The following is a 25477-nucleotide window of genomic DNA, read 5'->3' as shown; positions in this document are numbered from 1 at the left end:
ATTTCTAAAATAGAAGCACTTATGTCTTCAATGCACAAAATCAACATTTCTATTTGTTTACGTAGTGATTTCGGACGTAAACAGTTGAAAGGCTGTGTGTTGCAAAACCAATCAGCCATGACAGATTAACTATAGTCATATGATATCGGGTGTTCTTTACTTCTTTTTCAGTAAACAGTTTATACAGTAAACTACGGTTATAACGAACTCGAAGGGACAGATTAACAATAGTCATATGATATCGGGTGTTCTTTACTTCTTTTTCAGTAAACAGTTTATACAGTACACTACGGTTATAACGAACTCGAAGGGACCACTGATTTTAATTCGATATACACGTAGTTCGTTATAAGCATATATACATGTATAAACAGCAAATGGTCGGGACCAAAAATATGTTCGTTATATCCGTCATTTCGTTATAAGCGTGTACGTTATAAACGTAGTTTACCGTATTCAGATTCTTACTTATTCTGGTTAGCAACGGCTGGCTGGTAACCATATAGTGCAATAATACACTTTCCGCTAAAGCGAAGGAACTTCTATCCATTAATACTCCATCAGTGAATGAGAGTACATTCAGAGACTGACTGAAGCTCACGCTGTCTTTATGTGGCATTTTAGAGGCCGTAGTCGGCTGTCATACACACCCTGAAACATATATATCCAAACAGTCCATGCAAGTCTATAATATTTGGTAAGTATAGATTACTGCAATGTCAGAAATGAAGAAATCACTTGGCTCCTTTTAATTATATTTTATAACAATAATTTAACAACTGTTTTTTTCTGTAAAATATCTTCATTTAATGGACTAGGTGTTAGGCCGTAGTGTCAATGAACGTAGTTGAATCACAGATTTAAGGTCCGTGGGTGGAATAAAAGAAATTAAAATCAGTATGTCAACACTGTCTCAAGATTCAGGCCTTGAAAGCAAGTACTGCCATGTTACATCCAGGTACACACTGTGGAAGGGACAAATCCAGAGATACTTTCGTGTACAATCATTCTGTGTGATCTTATAAATACTTGATATAATTAGTTATGACTGTTTTGTGTTTGACATAATTGTTTTTAATTAGTAACATTTTTTCTCAGGCCTAGAGGAAACGGCAATAAGATGACAAGAATGTTTTTGTAAATAGCAATGTCAATGTGACGTGTGGTGCTAGATCTCGCCGGCGATCATCTGGAAAAGTGGCCCAACAAGGCGTGAAGAGTTACCCCCCTTTAACAGTATAATTAACGGTATTGAAATAAACAGGGATGTATACTGCGCAATTCGGATTCAGTATTATTGAGAATAAATTAACAAAGTTGGACAGAATATATAAACAAAGTTGGACAACAATCAAAGTCTTATAATTATGTCGGTGATGGTATAGCCGTCAGACATATTTGTTGTCGGGAGTGGCGTATAGTGGACATGAGGCTATAGAAACAAAAGGCCACTATGCTTGTCGTAAGAGGCGACTAACGGGATCGGGTGGTCAGGCTCGCTGACTTAATTGATGCATGTAATCGAACCCAATGGCGTGGATCGATGTTCATGATGTCAATCAGTGGAATGTCTGGTCCAGACTCGATTATTTACAGACTGCCGTCATATATCTGGAAGTTGGAGTGCGGCGGTAAACAACAAACAAACAAACAAACAGTAATGAACGCTGAATGGATGAGCTGATACGGAAACCGCCTGGATGGAAACTAATCAATTACACGAACTTGTATCTTCCCACACGCCACAGTACAGCTCATGTTTTTCAACACAAAGGGAAGTAACTCTTAATGCCTTAAAGCAAACGAGGGAATGGAGTCAGACTGTCGGCGAGGTCAGTCGCTCTCCCCTTTTCGTCACATTTAATCAATTTGGTTTTAAGATGATTATAATACTACCAAGGTACTGTCAGCATGAACTGTATTTTAGCACGGTGATCACGAACACTCTGGTGTTGATATTATTATTTTGTCAATTTTGTGATGGATATAAAGTTTTTAATTAATGATAATGGTCATACGTGTAAAAAGGTCAGACTGACGGAAATTGTAATACGATGACAGAACGGGGTTCACTTCAGGTCAATCAGATGTTTACGAAATGAACTACACGAACCGACACATATAGACTAACGCGTAGTCTCTGAAAATATATAAGTTTGACAGAAAGAGGTACAGTAAACTACGGTTATAACGAACTCAAAGGGACTACTAATTTTACATCGTTATAACCGTAGTTCGTTATAAGCATATATACAGCATAACTACAGCAAATAGTCGGGACCAAAAAAGTAAGTTCGTTATATCCGTCAGTTCGTTATAAGCGTGTTCGTTATAACCGTAGTTTACTGTATTTAACTCCATTAAATTGAAAAGGAACCAAAAGGTAGTGCGAGATTATGAAAAAAGTCTAGACTTGCTTCATTTAGAGCTTTTGCATTACAGAAAGGGCTTGACAGAAGGGAAAATAACATGGTTCAGGAACTGTGACAGGTTACGACACACACAGTGACGCGAGATCTCACGGTTCTCGTCTGTATTGTGAGCCAACATGGAACGAAGAGTTGTCTCCCCTTAACGGTATTCACATGAACTAGGTGGATCCTGAGGGCTGAAGAAGCCTATGCAGTAATTGTGCTACATGGTGGACCTTTTCTATAGTCAAGATATATATATATGTATACACCAACACTGGGAGTTTTCAAGCTGGTATATTAATATATAATATGGAGTGATTAAGTTTGAATATTTTCCACTGCAAACTTTATATAATTCATAACACTAACAGATTGCTTCACGGATAATTTTGTTTTCACCTGCATTACTTTGTTTATTAATCAAATTCGATAGATTCACAGGATATGTGGTGCTAGCTTTAATAAAACCTTAATCTGATAATGATAAGTAAAACTTATTGTTGCCTGTACTGAAATACCTTATTTTACAAATACCCATAGTATCTATAAAAAAAATGCCTTAAACGGCTCTTAGATCTACTTTTTTGTCACCAAACGTTAATCAAATAATTTTGCGGAATGTTAAATTAAATTAATTCAAATTATAAGATTGTGGTATTTGTGTGACCAAACCTCGTGGAACAACCTGACGGGAAAAATGCATTCCAAGCTCCACCCAATGTCCCGTGTTTGCAAAATGTGAGTATAATATTTAATAAAGTTTAAAATATAATGAAAAAATACTAAGTTCCCCACATTTTACATACACACAGAACGAAACGGACAATGAACGCAAAATCAAAATGACAAAACGCAGTATTGAACTGATACTAGTAAAAAAGTGTGTATCTGTGGCCATTTTAGTACTTATTTATAGAAAATTCATCACTCTCACAATTCAAATCAGACAATCTCTGGGCCTACAGAGACGGAGCTTCAGTGTGAGGAGCTGACATGAACTCAGTGACCCAGCAACCTAATGGATGTCACAGACCGGGTGAATGTTTTCATCCAAGTTTTCCACATTATGTCATAGCGTATGCATTCATCCTCACAAGTGTGTAGACTGGTTCCCTCTCGTTTCTGCGAGAACGCTGCCCAGGGAGACAAGAGAGCCAGATTGGCTAGGCAATGCATACCGTATTTCCTCTATTAAGCGCAAAATCTCTATGCACCTGGTCTCTAATAACCGCCGTATGTGTTAAATTTCAAATACTTCCTTCCCCTTCTACCTTGAAAAAATTCTGTATCAAGCATATAAAATGGTATTGTATGTCAATTTATCAGTGACTAACTTTTTTATTACCTCTCCTCTACACAATATGGTAGTGAAAGAATTAAGCGCCAGGTCACTAATTACCGCCCGGCCTCCATTACCCGCCGGGATTTGAAGCTTCTTCAAGGGGAAATACGGTACGTCGGATACAGCATCCGGAAATAAATAGTATGATGAATCTCTAATGGTGATTAGAAGGACTTGTGAACATGTGTTGCTTAGCACGTCGCGAAATGCGCTCACTGTATGGGAGGAAACTAACAAATTATACGAAACTCGTCCCTGTTACACGACATGCCTCCAATACAAGTACAATTATCAACGTCAACCTGAAAGGGCAGTAACTCTGTATACCTTAACGCAAACGCGCGATTAAGTCAGGGTAACAACACAACCTCCTTCGCACATGTTTATTGAAGATTTGTTTGTTTGTTTGTTGATTAACGCCGCACTCAGCAATATTCCAGCTATATGGCGGCGGTCTGTAAATAATCGAGTCTGGACCAGACAATCCAGTGATTGACTTCATGAGCATCGATCCACATACTTAGGACACGACGACATGCATCAACCAAGTCAGCGAGCCTGACCACCCGATCCAGTTAGTCGCCTCTTACAGCAAGCATAGTCGCCTTTTATGGCAAGCATGGGTTGCTGAAGACCTAGTCTACTCCGGATCTTCACGGGTCCACACTTCGTAGAGGCGAACACTACTGGGGTGAACATTTCGACCAGTTACTCTTCATTCCAGGAGAACACCGATCTACACTTTACGGACAAACAGGTGACGTGCCACACATATCGCCTGGAGAGGTGGTTCAATACTGGAATGGTCCGAGGTTGTGTTTGTTTGTTTGTTGTTTCACGCCGCACTCAGCAATATTGTATATGACGGCGGTCTGTAAATAATCGAGTCGGGACCAGACAATCCAGTGATTGATATCATGAGCATCGATCCACGTAATTGGTATACGATGACATGCGTCAACCAAGTCAGCGAGCCTGACCACCCGATCCCGTTAGTCATCCGTTAGGATAAGCATAGTCACCTTTTACGGCAAGCATGGGTTGCTGAAGACCTATTCTAACCCGGATCTTCACGGGTGTGGCGTGTGCGTTGTTGTGTTGTTGTGTTGTTGTGACGGACACTGACTTGTTATTTCTTGACACACAGCATTTTCACGATGTCTGCATGGGCTTTGTAGGCCCTGGTTGAACAGTGGAATCTTCTCCCTTAAAATATATGCTATTTGATTTTGAACCACGTTTATTCGTGTCGAATTGTACAGCTACACAAAGCCTGGTATTATATTATATTTAATAAATTAATAAACATTTATAAACCACACAAATCCAGATATTAGCATCTGCTCGAATGCGGTATATTTGTTCCCGTCCAGTGGATCCGTATGTATTCCATTTATCATTTTCAAATCCCCAGGGAGTATACAACTCAAGCCGCCTATGGACGCTTGAGGATTTTTACATCCACCTCACATATGGGGTATCCTTTCCCAGCTGGGTGAACAGAGGCATAGTTGAACTAAGTCACATGCCCAGGGTGACACCACGCGTGCTGACATGTTCTGTGTTGCGGGTGTCTGTACGTATTCGTGTTTCCACCGTCTGGTCATCTGCCATCGGATGAGTGGGTTCTTTTGAGTGCACAGGATGAACGTACTGTACAAAGGGGTTTTGACAAGGACCTGTAAACATCATTGGTCCCAAGGCTGAATAACAACCTGGTCATTAGCGGTATACGATCTCAGCACCTGGCCTACTCCACCCATGACGATTGCAGCAGCTATTGTTTGTTGTTTTTTAACGCCGCACTCAGCAATATTCCAGCTATATAAAGGCGGCCTGTAAATAATTGAGTCTGAACCAGACAATCCAGTGATTGCCATCATGAGCATCGGTCTACACAGCGATCCTGACAATCCGTTAGTCGCCATTAATGACATGCATGGGTTGCTGGAGATCAATTCGTAAACACCGATCTTAACGGGGAATTGCGTTAATATCCTCCCCCCAAAAGTAGGGGATCATGAAATATATATGTTATGTTCGGTCGTCAGAAGAAAGATCAGCTTTGAAAAAAGACTGCCAGAGATAGAATAGTTTCGAAATCAAAACTTCACGCCCCCAAACACATGGACCATGCAGTTCATCCGTGCACGTGGGTAGCGGGTACTGCTTGAGTTTGACACTTCAGTGAAAGGGCGTCAAATCGCCCTGAACCATTTGTATTCACTGCTTGACAGCCATTCTAGAAGTAACATACAACTTTATGGGTAAGAACTGGTTTATTGCATGCTTGCGACATTTCGATGCAGATTCTTACACCGTTATAAAGCTGGAGTGACACCATTCACATTGTTGATTTTCAGTATCCACAGTGACAGTAAGCTCTCCCCTCTTGCTTGAATGCAGTATTTCTGATCAGGTTGGGAATGCGTCGTCTACGTCTTAAAAATCTACATGCTATTAACTGGTAGAATTCAGCGAAGGTTAGCCAATATGTTCAATGTGTCTGTCTGTAATTTGCAGAAATTGGACCAGGTTTGTGCAGACATAGAATATGATTGATTGGCCCAGCACAGAGCGTTTAGGATCAGTCCAACATCGATTTATCTGAAACCATGCATTATGAAATGGAGCTCAAACAGCCAATCAAATCGCTGAAGACCTGCACCAGGCTACCGGAGTTCAAGGCGCTGAAGACCAGCACTAGGCCACCAGAGGTCAAGGCGCTGAAGACCAGCACTAGGCCACCAGATACACTGAAGACCAGCACCAGGCCACCGGAGGTCAAGTCACTGAAGACCAGCACAAGGCCACCGGAGTCACTGAAGACCAGCACTAGGCCACCGGAGTCACTGAAGACCAGCACTAGGCCAGCGGAGTTCAAGTCACTGAAGACCAGCACTAGGCCACCACAGTCACTGAAGACCTGCACCAGGCCACCGGAGGTCAAGGCGCTGAAGACCAGCACTAGGCCACCGGAGGTCAAGTCACTGAAGACCAGCACTAGGCCACCGGAGGTCAAGTCACTGAAGACCAGCACTAGGCCACCGGAGGTCAAGGCGCTGAAGACCAGCACTAGGCCACCGGAGGTCAAGTCACTGAAGACCAGCACTAGGCCACCGGAGGTCAAGGCGCTGAAGACCAGCACCAGAGTTACCGAAGACCTGCACCAGGCCACCGGGGTTCAAGTCACTGAAGATCTGCACCAGGCCACCGGAGTTCAAGTCACTGAAGACAGGTACTAGTCCATCGGAATTCAAGTCACTGGAGACCAGCACTAGGCCACCGGAATACAAGTCACTGAAGACTAGCACTAGGCCACTGGAGGTCAAATCACTGAAGACCAGCACTAGGCCACCGGAGTTCAAGTCACTGAAGACCAGCATTAAGCCACTGGAGGTCAACTCACTGAAAACCAGCACTAGGCCACTGGAGGTCAAATTACTTAAGACCAGCAGTAGGCCACCGGAGTCCAAGTCACTGAAGACCAGCACTAGGCCACCAGAGTCACTGAAGACCAGCACTAGACCTCCGGAGTTCAAGTCACTGAAGACCAGCACTAGGCCACCGGAATTCAAGTCACTGAAGACCTGCACTAGGCCACCGGAGTTCAAGTCACTGAAGACCTGCACTAGGCCACCGGAGTTCAAGTCACTGAAGACCAGCACTAGGCCACCGGAGTTCAAGTCACTGAAGACCAGCACTAGGCCACCGGAGGTCAAGGCGCTGAAGACCCGCACCAGGACACAGGAATTCAAGTTACTGAAGACTAGCACTAGGCCACCAGAATCACTGAAGACGTGCACCAGGCCACCGGAGGTCAAGTCACTGAAGACAGGCACCAGGACACAGGAGTTCAAGTTACTGAAGACCAGCACTAGGCCACCGGAGTTCAAGACGCTGAAAACAAACACTAGGACACCGGAGTTCAAGTCACTGAAGACAGGTACTAGTCCATCAGAATTTAAGTCCCGGGAGACCAGTATTAGGCCACCGGAATACAAGTCACTGAAGACCTGCACTAGGCCACCGGAGTTCAAGTCACTAAAGTCCTGCACCAGGCCACCGGAGTTCAAGTCACTGAAGACCTGCACCAGGCCACCGGAGTTCAAGTCACTGAAGACCTGCACTAGGACAGCGGAGTTCAAGTCACTGAAGACCAGCACTAGGCCACCAGAGTCACTGAAGACCAGCACTAGGCCACCAGAGTCACTGAAGACCTGCACTAGGCCACCAGAGTCACTGAAGACCAGCACTAGGCCACCAGAGTCACTGAAGACCTGCACTAGGCCACCATAGTCACTGAAGACCTGTACTAATCCACCGGAATTCAAGTCACTGAAGATCTGCACTAGGCCACCGGAGTTCAAGTCACTGAAGACAGGTACTAGTCCATCGGAGTTCAAGCCACTGAAGACCAGCACCAGGCCACCGAAGTTCAAGTCCCTGAAGACCAGCACTAGGTCACCGGAATTCAAGTCACTGAAGACCAGCACTAGGCCGCTGGAGGTCAAGACGCTGAAGACCAGCACTAGGCCACCGGAATTCAAGTCACTGAAGACCAGCACTAGGCCACCGGAGGTCAAGACGCTGAAGACCTGCCCAAGGCCACCGGAGTTCAAGCCACTGAAGACCAGCACCAGGCCACCGAAGTTCAAGTCACTGAAGACTAGCACTAGGCCACCGGAGTTTAAGTCACTGAAGACCTGCACTAGGGTACCGGAGGTCAAGGCGCTGAAGACCAGCACTAGGCCACCAGTCACTGAAGACCAGCACTAGGCCACCGGAGGTCAAGGCGCTGAAGACCAGCACTGGGCCACCAGAGTCACTGAAGACCAGCACTAGGCCACCAGAGACACTGAAGACCTGCACCAGGCCACCGAGTTCAAGTCACTAAAGTCCTGCACTAGGACAGCGGAGTTCAAGACGCTGAAAACCAGCACTAGGCCACCAAAGTCACTGAAGACCAGCACTAGGCCACCAGAATCACTGAAGACCAGCACTAGGCCACCAGAGTCACTGAAGACCAGCACTAGGCCACCAGAGTCACTGAAGATCTGTACTAGTCCACCGGAATTCAAGTCACTGAAGATCTGCACCAGGCCACTGGAGGTCAAGTCACTGAAGACCAGCACTAGGCCACCGGAGTCACTGCAGACCTGCACCAGGCCACCGGAGGTCAAGTCACTGAAGACCTGCACTAGGCCACCGGAGTCACTGAAGACCAGCACTAGGCCAGCGGAGTTCAAGTCACTGAAGACAGGTACTAGTCCATCGGAATTCAAGTCACTGGAGACCAGCACTAGGCCACCGGAATACAAGTCACTGAAGACTAGCACTAGGCCACTGGAGGTCAAATCACTGAAGACCAGCACTAGGCCACCGGAGTTCAAGTCACTGAAGACCAGCATTAAGCCACTGGAGGTCAACTCACTGAAAACCAGCACTAGGCCACTGGAGGTCAAATTACTTAAGACCAGCAGTAGGCCACCGGAGTCCAAGTCACTGAAGACCAGCACTAGGCCACCAGAGTCACTGAAGACCAGCACTAGACCTCCGGAGTTCAAGTCACTGAAGACCAGCACTAGGCCACCGGAATTCAAGTCACTGAAGACCTGCACTAGGCCACCGGAGTTCAAGTCACTGAAGACCTGCACTAGGCCACCGGAGTTCAAGTCACTGAAGACCAGCACTAGGCCACCGGAGTTCAAGTCACTGAAGACCAGCACTAGGCCACCGGAGGTCAAGGCGCTGAAGACCCGCACCAGGACACAGGAATTCAAGTTACTGAAGACTAGCACTAGGCCACCAGAATCACTGAAGACGTGCACCAGGCCACCGGAGGTCAAGTCACTGAAGACAGGCACCAGGACACAGGAGTTCAAGTTACTGAAGACCAGCACTAGGCCACCGGAGTTCAAGACGCTGAAAACAAACACTAGGACACCGGAGTTCAAGTCACTGAAGACAGGTACTAGTCCATCAGAATTTAAGTCCCGGGAGACCAGTATTAGGCCACCGGAATACAAGTCACTGAAGACCTGCACTAGGCCACCGGAGTTCAAGTCACTAAAGTCCTGCACCAGGCCACCGGAGTTCAAGTCACTGAAGACCTGCACCAGGCCACCGGAGTTCAAGTCACTGAAGACCTGCACTAGGACAGCGGAGTTCAAGTCACTGAAGACCAGCACTAGGCCACCAGAGTCACTGAAGACCAGCACTAGGCCACCAGAGTCACTGAAGACCTGCACTAGGCCACCAGAGTCACTGAAGACCAGCACTAGGCCACCAGAGTCACTGAAGACCTGCACTAGGCCACCATAGTCACTGAAGACCTGTACTAATCCACCGGAATTCAAGTCACTGAAGATCTGCACTAGGCCACCGGAGTTCAAGTCACTGAAGACAGGTACTAGTCCATCGGAGTTCAAGCCACTGAAGACCAGCACCAGGCCACCGAAGTTCAAGTCCCTGAAGACCAGCACTAGGTCACCGGAATTCAAGTCACTGAAGACCAGCACTAGGCCGCTGGAGGTCAAGACGCTGAAGACCAGCACTAGGCCACCGGAATTCAAGTCACTGAAGACCAGCACTAGGCCACCGGAGGTCAAGACGCTGAAGACCTGCCCAAGGCCACCGGAGTTCAAGCCACTGAAGACCAGCACCAGGCCACCGAAGTTCAAGTCACTGAAGACTAGCACTAGGCCACCGGAGTTTAAGTCACTGAAGACCTGCACTAGGGTACCGGAGGTCAAGGCGCTGAAGACCAGCACTAGGCCACCAGTCACTGAAGACCAGCACTAGGCCACCGGAGGTCAAGGCGCTGAAGACCAGCACTGGGCCACCAGAGTCACTGAAGACCAGCACTAGGCCACCAGAGACACTGAAGACCTGCACCAGGCCACCGAGTTCAAGTCACTAAAGTCCTGCACTAGGACAGCGGAGTTCAAGACGCTGAAAACCAGCACTAGGCCACCAAAGTCACTGAAGACCAGCACTAGGCCACCAGAATCACTGAAGACCAGCACTAGGCCACCAGAGTCACTGAAGACCAGCACTAGGCCACCAGAGTCACTGAAGATCTGTACTAGTCCACCGGAATTCAAGTCACTGAAGATCTGCACCAGGCCACTGGAGGTCAAGTCACTGAAGACCAGCACTAGGCCACCGGAGTCACTGCAGACCTGCACCAGGCCACCGGAGGTCAAGTCACTGAAGACCTGCACTAGGCCACCGGAGTCACTGAAGACCAGCACTAGGCCAGCGGAGTTCAAGTCACTGAAGACCAGCACTAGGCCAGCGGAGTTCAAGTCACTGAAGACCAGCACTTAGTCTAGGCCAGCGGAGTTCAAGTCACTGAAGACCAGCACTAGGCCACCGGAATTCAAGTCACCTAAGACCAGTACTAGGCCACCGGAGTTCAAGTCACGGAAGACCAGCACTAGGCCACCGGAGTTCAAGTCACTGAAGACCTGCACCAGGCCACCGGAGGTCAAGCCGCTGAAGACCAGCACTAGGCAACCGGACGTCAAGGCGCTGAAGACCTGTACTAGGCCACCGGAGTTCAAGTCACTGAAAACCAGCACTAGGCCACCAGAGTCACTGAAGGCCTGCACCAGGCCACCGGAGGTCAAGTCGCTGAAGACCAGCACTAGGCCACCGGAGTTCAAGTCACTGAAGACCAGCACCAGGCCAGTGGAGTTCAAGTCACTGAAGACCTGCACTAGGCCACCGGAGTTCAAGTCACTGAAGACCAGCAACAGGCCAGCGGAGTTCAAGTCACTGAAGACCAGCACTAGGCCGGCGGAGTTCAAGTCACTGAAGACCAGCACTAGGCCACCGGAGTTCAAGTCACTGATGACAAGCACTAGGCCACTGGAGGTCAAATCACTGGAGACCAGCACTAGGCCACCGAAGTTCAAGTCACTGAAGACCAGCACTAGGCCAGCGGAGTTCAAGTCACTGAAGACCATCACTAGGCCACTTGAGGTCAAGGCGCTGAAGACCCGCACTAGGCCACTGGAGGTCAAATCACTGAAGACCAGCACTAGGCCACCGGAGTTCAAGTCACTGAAGACCAGCACTAGGTCACCGGAGTCCAAGTCACTGAAGACCAGCACTAGGCCACTAGAGGTCAAATCACTGAAGACCAGCACTAGGCCACCGGAGTTCAAGTCACTGAAGACCAGCACTAGGCCACCGGAGTCCAAGTCACTGAAGACCAGCAGTAGGCCACTGGATGTCAAATCACTGAAGACCAGCACTAGGCCACTTGAGGTCAAATCACTGAAGACCAGCACTAGGCCACCGGAGTTCAAGTCACTGAAGACCTGCACTAGGCCACCGGAGTTCAAGTCACTGAAGACCAGCACTAAGCCACCGGAGTTCAAGTCACTGAAGACCAGCATTAGGCCACCGGAGTTCAAGTCACCGAAGACCAGCATTAGGCCACCGGAGTTCAAGTCACTGAAGACCAGCACTAGGCCACTGGAGGTCAAGGCGCTGAAGACCTGCACTAGGCCACTGGCAGTCAAATCACTGAAGACCAGCACTAGGCCACCGGAGTTCAAGTCACTGAAGACCAGCACTAGGCCACTGGAGGTCAAGGCGCTGAAGACCTGCACTAGGCCACTGGAGGTCAAATCACTGAAGACCAGCACTAGGCCACTGGAGTTCAAGTCACTGAAGACCAGCACTAGGCCACCGGAGTTTAAGTCACTGAAGACCAGCACTAGGCCACTGGAGGTCAAGGCGCTGAAGACCTGCACTAGGCCACTGGAGGTCAAATCACTGAAGACCAGCACTAGGCCACCGGAGTCAAAGTCACTGAAGACCAGCAGTAGGCCACCAGAGTCAATGAAGACCAGCACTAGACCAGCGGAGTTCAAGTCACTGAAGACCAGCACTAGGCCACCGGAATTCAAGTCACTGAAGAACTGCACTAGGCCACCGGAGTTCAAGTCACTGAAGACCAGCACTAGGCCACCGGAGTTCAAGTCACTGAAGACCAGCACTAAGCCACTGGAGGTCAAATCACTGAAGACCTGCACTAGGCCACTGGAGGTCAAATCACTGAAGACCAGCACTAGGCTACCGGAGTCCAAGTCACTGAAGACCAGCACTAGGCCACTGGAGGTCACATTACTGAAGACCAGCACTAGGCCACTGGAGGTCAAATCACTGAAGACCAGCACTAGGCCACCGGAGTTCAAGTCACTGAAGACCTGCACCAGGCCACCGGAGTTCAAGTCACTGAAGACCAGCACTAAGCCAGCGGAGTTCAAGTCACTGAAGACCAGCACTAGGCCACCGGAGTTCAAGTCACTGAAGACCAGCACTAGGCCACCGGAGTTCAAGTCACTGAAGACAAGCACTAGGCCACTGGAGGTCAAATCACTGAAGACCAGCACTAGGCCACCGGAGTTCAAGTCACTGAAGACCAGCACTAGGCCACCGGAGTTCAAGTCACTGAAGACCAGCACTAGGCCGGCGGAGTTCAAGTCACTGAAGACCAGCACTAGGCCACCGGAGTTCAATTCTCTGAAGACAAGCACTAGGCCACTGGAGGTCAAATCACTGAAGACCAGCACTAGGCCAGCGGAGTTCAAGTCACTGAAGACCAGCACTAGGCCAGCGGAGTTCAAGTCACTGAAGACCAGCACTAGGCCAGCGGAGTTCAAGTCACTGAAGACCAGCACTAGGCCACTGGAGGTCAAATCACTGAAGACCAGTCACTAGAGACCAGCACTAGGCCACCGGAGTCCAAGTCACTGAAGACCGGCACTAGGCCACTAGAGTTCAAGTCACTAAAGACCAGCACTAGGCCACCGGAGTCCAAGTCACTGAAGACCAGCAGTAGGCCACTGGATGTCAAATCACTGAAGACCAGCACTAGGCCACTTGAGGTCAAATCACTGAAGTCCAGCACTAGGCCACCGGAGTTCAAGTCACTGTAGACCTGCACTAGGCCACCGGAGTTCAAGTCACTGAAGACCAGCACTAAGCCACTGGAGGTCAAATCACTGAAGACCAGCACTAGGCCACCGGAGTTCAAGACACTGAAGACCTGCACTAGGCCACCGGAGTTAAAGTCACTGAGGACCAGCACTAAGCCACTGGAGGTCAAATCGCTGAAAACTAGGACTAGGCCACCGGAGTCAAAGTCACTGAAGACCAGCACTAGGCCAGCGGAGTTCAAGTCACTGAAGACCAGCACTAGGCCACAGGAATTCAAGTCACTGAAGAACTGCACTAGGCCACCGGAGTTCAAGTCACTGAAGACCAGCACTAGGCCACCGGAGTTCAAGTCACTGAAGACCAGCACTAAGCCACTGGAGGTCAAATCACTGAAGACCTGCACTAGGCCACTGGAGGTCAAATCACTGAGGACCAGCACTAGGCTACCGGAGTCCAAGTCACTGAAGACCAGCACTAGGCCACTGGAGGTCCCATTACTGAAGACCAGCACTAGGCCACTGGAGGTCAAATCACTGAAGACCAGCACTAGGCCACCGGAGTTCAAGTCACTGAAGACCTGCACCAGGCCACCGGAGTTCAAGTCACTGAAGACCAGCACTAAGCCAGCGGAGTTCAAGTCACTGAAGACCAGCACTAGGCCACCGGAGTTCAAGTCACTGAAGACCAGCACTAGGCCACCGGAGTTCAAGTCACTGAAGACAAGCACTAGGCCACTGGAGGTCAAATCACTGAAGACCAGCACTAGGCCACCGGAGTTCAAGTCACTGAAGACCAGCACTAGGCCACCGGAGTTCAAGTCACTGAAGACCAGCACTAGGCCGGCGGAGTTCAAGTCACTGAAGACCAGCACTAGGCCACCGGAGTTCAATTCTCTGAAGACAAGCACTAGGCCACTGGAGGTCAAATCACTGAAGACCAGCACTAGGCCAGCGGAGTTCAAGTCACTGAAGACCAGCACTAGGCCAGCGGAGTTCAAGTCACTGAAGACCAGCACTAGGCCAGCGGAGTTCAAGTCACTGAAGACCAGCACTAGGCCACTGGAGGTCAAATCACTGAAGACCAGTCACTAAAGACCAGCACTAGGCCACCGGAGTCCAAATCACTGAAGACCAGCACTAGGCCACTAGAGTTCAAGTCACTAAAGACCAGCACTAGGCCACTAGAGGTCAAATCACTGAAGACCAGCACAAGTCATCGGAGTTCAAGTCACTGAAGACCAGCACTAGGCCACCGGAGTCCAAGTCACTGAAGACCAGCACTAGGCCACTGGAGGTCAAGGCGCTGAAGACCTGCACTAGGCCACTGGAGGTCAAATCACTGAAGACCAGCACTAGGCCGGCGGAGTTCAAGTCACTGAAGACCAGCACTAGGCCACCGGAGTCCAAGTCACTAAAGACCAGCACTAGGCCACTAGAGGTCAAATCACTGAAGACCAGCACTAGGCCACCGGAGTTCAAGTCACTGAAGACCAGCACTAGGCCACCGGAGTCCAAGTCACTGAAGACCAGCAGTAGGCCACTGGATGTCAAATCACTGAAGACCAGCACTAGGCCACTTGAGGTCAAATCACTGAAGACCAGCACTAGGCCACCGGAGTTCAAGTCACTGAAGACCTGCACTAGGCCACCGGAGTTCAAGTCACTGAAGACCAGCACTAAGCCACTGGAGGTCAAATCACTGAAGACCAGCACTAGGCCACCGGAGTTCAAGTCACTGAAGACCTGCACTAGGCCACCGGAGTTCAAGTCACTGAAGACCAGCACTAAGCCACTGGAGGTCAAATCACTGAAAACCAGGACTAGGCCACCGGAGTCCAAGTCACTGAAGACCAGCACTAGGCCACCAGAGTCAATGAAGACCAGCACTAGACCTCCGGAGTTCAAGTCACTGAAGACCAGCACTAGGCCACCGGAGTCCAAGTCACTGAAGACCAGCACTAGGCCACCAGAGGTCAAATCACTGAAGACCAGCACTAGGCCACCGGAGTTCAAGTCACTGAAGACCAGCACTAGGCCACTGGAGTCCAAGTCACTGAAGACCAGCAGTAGGCCACTGGATGTCAAATCACTGAAGACCAGCACTAGGCCACTTGAGGTCAAATCACTGAAGACCAGCACTAGGCCACCGGAGTTCAAGTCTCTGAAGACCTGCACTAGGCCACCGGAGTTCAAGTCACTGAAGACCAGCACTAAGCCACTGGAGGTCAAATCACTGAAGACCAGCACTAGGCCACCGGAATTCAAGTCACCTAAGACCAGTACTAGGCCACCGGAGTTCAAGTCACGGAAGACCAGCACTAGGCCACCGGAGTTCAAGTCACTGAAGACCTGCACCAGGCCACCGGAGGTCAAGCCGCTGAAGACCAGCACTAGGCAACCGGACGTCAAGGCGCTGAAGACCTGTACTAGGCCACCGGAGTTCAAGTCACTGAAAGCCAGCACTAGGCCACCAGAGTCACTGAAGGCCTGCACCAGGCCACCGGAGGTCAAGTCGCTGAAGACCAGCACTAGGCCACCGGAGTTCAAGTCACTGAAGACCAGCACCAGGCCAGTGGAGTTCAAGTCACTGAAGACCTGCACTAGGCCACCGGAGTTCAAGTCACTGAAGACCAGCAACAGGCCAGCGGAGTTCAAGTCACTGAAGACCAGCAACAGGCCAGCGGAGTTCAAGTCACTGAAGATCAGCACTAGGCCACCGGAGTTCAAGTCACTGATGACAAGCACTAGGCCACTGGAGGTCAAATCACTGAAGACCAGCACTAGGCCACCGAAGTTCAAGTCACTGAAGACCAGCACTAGGCCAGCGGAGTTCAAGTCACTGAAGACCATCACTAGGCCACTTGAGGTCAAGGCGCTGAAGACCCGCACTAGGCCACTGGAGGTCAAATCACTGAAGACCAGCACTAGGCCACCGGAGTTCAAGTCACTGAAGACCAGCACTAGGTCACCGGAGTCCAAGTCACTGAAGACCAGCACTAGGCCACTAGAGGTCAAATCACTGAAGACCAGCACTAGGCCACCGGAGTTCAAGTCACTGAAGACCAGCACTAGGCCACCGGAGTCCAAGTCACTGAAGACCAGCAGTAGGCCACTGGATGTCAAATCACTGAAGACCAGCACTAGGCCACTTGAGGTCAAATCACTGAAGACCAGCACTAGGCCACCGGAGTTCAAGTCACTGAAGACCTGCACTAGGCCACCGGAGTTCAAGTCACTGAAGACCAGCACTAAGCCACCGGAGTTCAAGTCACTGAAGACCAGCATTAGGCCACCGGAGTTCAAGTCACCGAAGACCAGCATTAGGCCACCGGAGTTCAAGTCACTGAAGACCAGCACTAGGCCACTGGAGGTCAAGGCGCTGAAGACCTGCACTAGGCCACTGGCGGTCAAATCACTGAAGACCAGCACTAGGCCACCGGAGTTCAAGTCACTGAAGACCAGCACTAGGCCACTGGAGGTCAAGGCGCTGAAGACCTGCACTAGGCCACTGGAGGTCAAATCACTGAAGACCAGCACTAGGCCACTGGAGTTCAAGTCACTGAAGACCAGCACTAGGCCACCGGAGTTTAAGTCACTGAAGACCAGCACTAGGCCACTGGAGGTCAAGGCGCTGAAGACCTGCACTAGGCCACTGGAGGTCAAATCACTGAAGACCAGCACTAGGCCACCGGAGTCAAAGTCACTGAAGACCAGCACTAGGCCACCAGAGTCAATGAAGACCAGCACTAGACCAGCGGAGTTGAAGTCACTGAAGACCAGCACTAGGCCACCGGAATTCAAGTCACTGAAGAACTGCACTAGGCCACCGGAGTTCAAGTCACTGAAGACCAGCACTAGGCCACCGGAGTTCAAGTCACTGAAGACCAGCACTAAGCCACTGGAGGTCAAATCACTGAAGACCTGCACTAGGCCACTGGAGGTCAAATCACTGAAGACCAGCACTAGGCTACCGGAGTTCAAGTCACTGAAGACCAGCACTAGGCCACTGGAGGTCACATTACTGAAGACCAGCACTAGGCCACTGGAGGTCAAATCACTGAAGACCAGCACTAGGCCACCGGAGTTCAAGTCACTGAAGACCTGCACCAGGTCACCGGAGTTCAAGTCACTGAAGAACTGCACTAGGCCACCGGAGTTCAAGTCACTGAAGACCAGCACTAGGCCACCGGAGTTCAAGTCACTGAAGACCAGCACTAGGCCACCGGAGTTCAAGTCACTGAAGACAAGCACTAGGCCACTGGAGGTCAAATCACTGAAGACCAGCACTAGGCCACTGGAGTTCAAGTCACTGAAGACCAGCACTAGGCCACCGGAGTTCAAGTCACTGAAGACCAGCACTAGGCCGGCGGAGTTCAAGTCACTGAAGACCAGCACTAGGCCACCGGAGTTCAATTCTCTGAAGACAAGCACTAGGCCACTGGAGGTCAAATCACTGAAGACCAGCACTAGGCCAGCGGAGTTCAAGTCACTGAAGACCAGCACTAGGCCAGCGGAGTTCAAGTCACTGAAGACCAGCACTAGGCCAGCGGAGTTCAAGTCACTGAAGACCAGCACTAGGCCACTGGAGGTCAAATCACTGAAGACCAGTCACTAGAGACCAGCACTAGGCCACCGGAGTCCAAGTCACTGAAGACCAGCACTAGGCCACTAGAGTTCAAGTCACTAAAGACCAGCACTAGGCCACCGGAGTCCAAGTCACTGAAGACCAGCAGTAGGCCACTGGATGTCAAATCACTGAAGACCAGCACTAGGCCACTTGAGGTCAAATCACTGAAGACCAGCACTAGGCCACCGGAGTTCAAGTCACTGTAGACCTGCACTAGGCCACCGGAGTTCAAGTCACTGAAGACCAGCACTAAGCCACTGGAGGTCAAATCACTGAAGACCAGCACTAGGCCACCGGAGTTCAAGACACTGAAGACCTGCACTAGGCCACCGGAGTTAAAGTCACTGAGGACCAGCACTAAGCCACTGGAGGTCAAATCGCTGAAAACTAGGACTAGGCCACCGGAGTCAAAGTCACTGAAGACCAGCACTAGGCCTACAGAGTCAATGAAGACCAGCACTAGACCAGCGGAGTTCAAGTCACTGAAGACCAGCACTAGGCCACAGGAATTCAAGTCACTGAAGAACTGCACTAGGCCACCGGAGTTCAAGTCACTGAAGACCAGCACTAGGCCACCGGAGTTCAAGTCACTGAAGACCAGCACTAAGCCACTGGAGGTCAAATCACTGAAGACCTGCACTAGGCCACTGGAGGTCAAATCACTGAGGACCAGCACTAGGCTACCGGAGTCCAAGTCACTGAAGACCAGCACTAGGCCACTGGAGGTCAAATCACTGAAGACCAGCACTAGGCCACCGGAGTTCAAGTCACTGAAGACCTGCACCAGGCCACCGGAGTTCAAGTCACTGAAGACCAGCACTAAGCCAGCGGAGTTCAAGTCACTGAAGACCAGCACTAGGCCACCGGAGTTCAAGTCACTGAAGACCAGCACTAGGCCACCGGAGTTCAAGTCACTGGGGACAAGCACTAGGCCACTGGAGGTCAAATCACTGAAGACCAGCACTAGGCCACCGGAGTTCAAGTCACTGAAGACCAGCACTAGGCCACCGGAGTTCAAGTCACTGAAGACCAGCACTAGGCCGGCGGAGTTCAAGTCACTGAAGACCAGCACTAGGCCACCGGAGTTCAATTCTCTGAAGACAAGCACTAGGCCACTGGAGGTCAAATCACTGAAGACCAGCACTAGGCCAGCGGAGTTCAAGTCACTGAAGACCAGCACTAGGCCAGCGGAGTTCAAGTCACTGAAGACCAGCACTAGGCCAGCGGAGTTCAAGTCACTGAAGACCAGCACTAGGCCACTGGAGGTCAAATCACTGAAGACCAGTCACTAAAGACCAGCACTAGGCCACCGGAGTCCAAATCACTGAAGACCAGCACTAGGCCACTAGAGTTCAAGTCACTAAAGACCAGCACTAGGCCACCGGAGTCCAAGTCACTGAAGACCAGCACTAGGCCACTAGAGGTCAAATCACTGAAGACCAGCACTAGGCCATCGGAGTTCAAGTCACTGAAGACCAGCACTAGGCCACCGGAGTCCAAGTCACTGAAGACCAGCAGTAGGCCACTGGAGGTCAAGGCGCTGAAGACCTGCACTAGGCCACTGGAGGTCAAATCACTGAAGACCAGCACTAGGCCACCGGAGTTCAAGTCACTGAAGACCAGCACTAGGCCACCGGAGTCCAAGTCACTAAAGACCAGCACTAGGCCACTAGAGGTCAAATCACTGAAGACCAGCACTAGGCCACCGGAGTTCAAGTCACTGAAGACCAGCACTAGGCCACCGGAGTCCAAGTCACTGAAGACCAGCAGTAGGCCACTGGATGTCAAATCACTGAAGACCAGCACTAGGCCACTTGAGGTCAAATCACTGAAGACCAGCACTAGGCCACCGGAGTTCAAGTCACTGAAGACCTGCACTAGGCAACCGGAGTTCAAGTCACTGAAGACCAGCACTAAGCCACTGGAGGTCAAATCACTGAAGACCAGCACTAGGCCACCGGAGTTCAAGTCACTGAAGACCTGCACTAGGCCACCGGAGTTCAAGTCACTGAAGACCAGCACTAAGCCACTGGAGGTCAAATCACTGAAAACCAGGACTAGGCCACCGGAGTCCAAGTCACTGAAGACCAGCACTAGGCCACCAGAGTCAATGAAGACCAGCACTAGACCTCCGGAGTTCAAGTCACTGAAGACCAGCACTAGGCCACCGGAGTCCAAGTCACTGAAGACCAGCACTAGGCCACCAGAGGTCAAATCACTGAAGACCAGCACTAGGCCACCGGAGTTCAAGTCACTGAAGACCAGCACTAGGCCACCGGAGTCCAAGTCACTGAAGACCAGCAGTAGGCCACTGGATGTCAAATCACTGAAGACCAGCACTAGGCCACTTGAGGTCAAATCACTGAAGACCAGCACTAGGCCACCGGAGTTCAAGTCACTGAAGACCAGCACTAAGCCACTGGAGGTCAAATCACTGAAGACCAGCACTAGGCCACCGGAGTTCAAGTCACTGAAGACCTGCACTAGGCCACCGGAGTTCAAGTCACTGAAGACCAGCACTAAGCCACTGGAGGTCAAATCACTGAAAAGCAGGACTAGGCCACCGGAGTCCAAGTCACTGAAGACCAGCACTAGGCCACCAGAGTCAATGAAGACCAGCACTAGACCTCCGGAGTTCAAGTCACTGAAGACCAGCACTAGGCCACTGGAGGTCAAATTACTGAAGACCAGCACTAGGCCACTGGAGGTCAAATCACTGAAGACCAGCACTAGGCCACCGGAGTTCAAGTCACTGAAGACCTGCACCAGGCCACCGGAGTCACTGAAGCCAAGGTATGGTGCATTGTGAGATCTTTGAAGTACGAGGGAGCAGTTCCATGCACTGCTTGACACGGCAATGACATAAGCTTGACATAAATTCTCTCACGCACTACTAGAGTACTAGAGTAGCGGCAGCGTCCTTGGTGATCAGGTGACGAATTGAGCCAATGTTTCTAAGATGATAATAGCATGTCTTACAGAGATAACTGACATGTTCTTCCATGGTGACACTAGAGTCAAGATACACATCCAGGTTCTTGACAGCAGATGAGAATGTTATACATGACTGACCGATGGCAAGCTGAGTAGTCCTTTAGTCTTTCTTGGTTGTTTTCACCCTTACAATACATCGCCAACATGTTCTGTTGACTGTCATCGACCATAACTCGATACCTCTTTGTATTTCTGTAATCTTTTATTTTCGAAAACCACATATTTTCTTTTGAGAGTATATATACAAAAGAAGAAAGCTCACAGATGACTCCCTTTTAACCTTATTTTATTATTAAATATATACACATAGGTGCAGGATATGAGTTCGATCGCGACAGTACTTCTTATTTTGATTTGTTTATTATTTAATCAGGCCGAGGAGGAAGTTTGTGAACCTATTTTGCTTTTATATCATACATGTTTGTATATCTGAACATACCTGCATATATCACGGAATAATGGTGGTCAGTGTGTATACTAGTAATGGTTGTCAGTGTATATACTAGTATTCAAGGAAGTTTTGAGGCCATTTGGAAATACAAAACGTCATGGCTCGAGAACACCCTACGTAACAGATTCTATTGGGTTGAAAAGGCAAATTGCAGTGAACATTTTATGAATGTATCACTGAAAATCAGTGACGACACCAGGTGGTCGCGAGAAGGTGGCAGGTCCAACATATTCAGAAGAGTATATGTCAAGTGTACGGTAAGTAGAGGAAATCTTCATTAATAATGTTTACTCCTCAAAGAAAGGTGAGCTTCAGTACCTTTGTTACTACATATAATGAATTTGTAAATAATGCCTGCAATCGAAATCCAGGCGTATATTCAGAAGAGAAAGATCATATAACTAGACCCATATCCACGTCAATAATTTTAACATTGTCTTGAGCAGTGGCCGGTAGCTGTGTGGGAAATTAAAGTGTGCACACGAAATCAGGCCCCGGTTAGGCAGTGTGTGTTACACCTAAAAAATAAGCAGGTGTCCGCATGGTATGTTATGTGAAGGACACAGCATTAAAAACATGTTAACTGGGCACCGTAGATTTTCTCTCTGTAATTTATGCAGACTTTGCACCCTACAATACAATATTCACGCTAACCTTTAGCTAAATATGGTGTTTGTCTTATTTCATTTGACCTTGTCAGGGCTACTAATACGTGCACCTGTTACTTCCTCCTCGGGAGGAAGATTGGTACGTCATACTTTCTCCTTATGAGGAAGATGAAAATGTTACAAACAGTTGCTCACAAGTTGCACTCATTGCTGTGACGCCCCGTGTGAAGGTAAGATTAAGATCATTTCAAAGTTATCTTTCATGCGATGAAACACACACTGCCTAACATAGCTGATACATAGCAAGTTCATTTCAATATTATCTATATCAGTATGTGTCAAGATATATGTGTTTGACGTTTATTGATTTAAAGAAGGTCAGTTTACCGAAGTGGTTACGAATTTCCTTTCAGACAAGCTATGGTCCTCTCCTTGGTGCTTGTTCTGCCTCTTATGGTAATTTCCACACAGGGTAAGACTGATTTATTACTAATAGTACTACCGTTACGTGTATATATTGATTCGTATCGTGTAGTTATACGTATTACGGTATTACATTCTTGGTTTACTTTAAACATGATTTATTGATATGAAATGGATCTGACCCATGTTATTGCAGTAAGAGCGCCCTCTCCAATAAATGTACACGTATGTTTATTTTTATTCCCGGGGAGATTGATTGTTCACTGATATTGCCCACATTGCATCCGTCAGTTTTCTTGACCAAACCTCCCTGTCGTCACAACATCCAGAGTGTTGCGGACTTTGTAAAGCTTTCAAAAGTCCAAGCAAACTGTTTCCGCTGACTTTCTTTGGGGAGGAACATCTGGTATGGGTGTCAAAAGCATGCCGCGCGAATAGGCGCCATCTACACATAGGGGCATAACTCTCAACAACTTCTGACTGAACTTTTGCGAAGGGATCAGACTCCTTACCATCGCGCGCTAATTCGTTAACCTCCGGGTATTATCGCTTTGTATAGTTTTGTGTATGTCTGTGGGAAAGAGGTTTTAGACTAGCTACGTTCCAGGTGAATTTATGTTTATAAATTTGATCAGCTTTGTTCGATATTGGAGAATAATGGCAAGTACCCTTTTAGCCACGTAAAATTTTACTAAACTAATCCAGGATAGTTTAAATGAAATAGAAATTCAAACTGACAACAAACAAAACATTTCACCTGGGTGAGGAGTATTCGGCGTCACGGCCGTCAACATATGCATGTAAACAACAGTGAGCGAATGGGCTAACGCTGTGAGGAGCTTGTGAAGCGATGGACAGTGTGAGGTAACACCTACCTATCATTATGCCACGACGTTGAAGGATGCTTGATTGTGATTATTTAGAAAAGGGTTTCCACTTTGCTACTGAAACCTTTTTTAAAACATTATTAAGCCTTTTCACACAAAAAACGTGCGTATGAATAGATCTATAACCTACATATCAAATAATAAAATATGGCTGCCAGTGGATCGCTCATAGCAACTGCAAACGTATCAATATTTTCTCTATTATATGCGAGGTCTCTAATACAACCCAGGTCTGTTATACACGCCGGGTCAACGGCTCTCCCAAGATAATAGCGTCCTCTGACAGAGGAAATACGGTAGTTTGATATCAGATGATTTTGGCAATCAATAACGTTCTAGGCCGTTGAGCCTAACCCTGACAGCCTCGATGATGAGATTAAAAGACTTCACGAAGACATATCTTTTGCATACCAATTAATGTTTATTAAACTGTTACGGACATGTTCGATAGCGAACAGGCAATTTCCTCATTGAAACAACGACAATGAATGTAAGATATCACATTATTAAAAAGTGTTTTAAAACTAAAACTAAAACTATATTCATGACAACGTGTTGTTTACAAATGTTTTTGTGATCAATTTTCATTGCCATCTCCATCAACCACCACCATAAGGAGTTGGCAGGAGGGGTTTGAGAGTCCATCAGCGGACACTCCTACCTTCTAAGGCCACGAAACCAATGTCCCGACATCACTGTCACAGCACAGGAACAACTTACTAAACTTGATGAAATCCATTTCAGAACATGCACACTCAAGCAAATCATACACGAATCACTGTTTCTGGGCCACAACTGTCACATTTCTTTCACACGCTGGCATTGAATGCCGTGAATTGTTTAAACTGACAGGTCAACTCCAATTTTTCGTGTCAAAATAGCCGGCTCCACTGCAGCCTCCAGACATGCTCCAGTCTCATCGTCAATCAGTTTGTACCATCAGGCTCCTTCCCAGTTAATCTTCACGTTAACGTTAAACCACATCATAGATCGGGTTGTAATCTTCCTTTGTGTAACTTGTCAGAAGCACGGATATTTTAAAAAGAAACAATGGCAGCTATTGACAGTTGTGAGTAACCTTGATGTACGTCAAGTTCTGCCATATTCAAGTTCTGGGTTGAGAGGCATTTACTTTGAATTTGTATTATTTATTGAAGGTTAATTTATAACTAACTAAAAGCTAAGGATTTCAAATAAAATAAACAGTAGCATATTAATAAATAAATATTTTTAGACAACTAAAGTTTTTCAGCTAATTTCCAAGAAATGACTTGATCAAGTTCCGATGAAGTTAAATCTTGGACTCAGTTTGGAGTGTTATTTTTCAACTTCTGTTTGAAAAACGTTGTATTTTTAACCCTTTGTGAACTAGTCAAGACTATGGGTAGTGCAATGTTGAATATATGTTACATTTATAATTAACTGTAACTACTTTTTCGGAGTGTTCTAAGATAGCGACTTTTGTACTCAATGTAGTTTCGCACTGCAAGAGAGCACCGTTTTCAAAGCGCTTTTACCGTCATGGTAGAATTGAGATAAACCTAGTGTGTTTTGAAATTTGACGTAGTCCCGCTGAAGAAAAGATACCTCTTATTTATACATTTGAAACATGTCCTCCACATTGAACGATATCAGATCATCCATATACCTGAAGCTTAAGCTCTTGGCTAAAATACTTTGTGTTGACTTTGCCAATCCCAGCAGAATTGCTGATTCATATGCATAAAGAAACAGATCTACAAGAAGAGGAGCGCAACTGGTTCCAATGGCGATGC

The 25477-nt window shown here is 48.2% G+C and overlaps 1 protein-coding gene across 1 annotated transcript in view; it reads left to right on the top strand.

Moving 5' to 3' along the window:
* Positions 1 to 6383: 6383 nt before the first annotated feature.
* Positions 6384 to 25477, top strand: part of LOC125372535 — a 48947-nt gene continuing 29853 nt past the window's right edge. Inside the window, exons 1-3 of the mRNA XM_048382870.1 lie at positions 6384 to 6574; positions 11094 to 11385; positions 15808 to 16218. Coding sequence (XP_048238827.1) covers positions 6384 to 6574; positions 11094 to 11385; positions 15808 to 16218 — 894 coding nt within the window. The remainder of the gene's footprint in view (positions 6575 to 11093; positions 11386 to 15807; positions 16219 to 25477) is intronic.

The sequence above is a fragment of the Haliotis rufescens genome, unplaced genomic scaffold, assembly GCF_023055435.1.
Source record: "Haliotis rufescens isolate VD_foot unplaced genomic scaffold, xgHalRufe1.0.p SCAF_42, whole genome shotgun sequence".
NCBI classification, from domain to species: domain Eukaryota; kingdom Metazoa; phylum Mollusca; class Gastropoda; order Lepetellida; family Haliotidae; genus Haliotis; species Haliotis rufescens.
The sequence above is the reverse complement of the archived record's forward strand: the minus strand, read 5'-3'. Positions and strand labels throughout refer to the sequence as shown.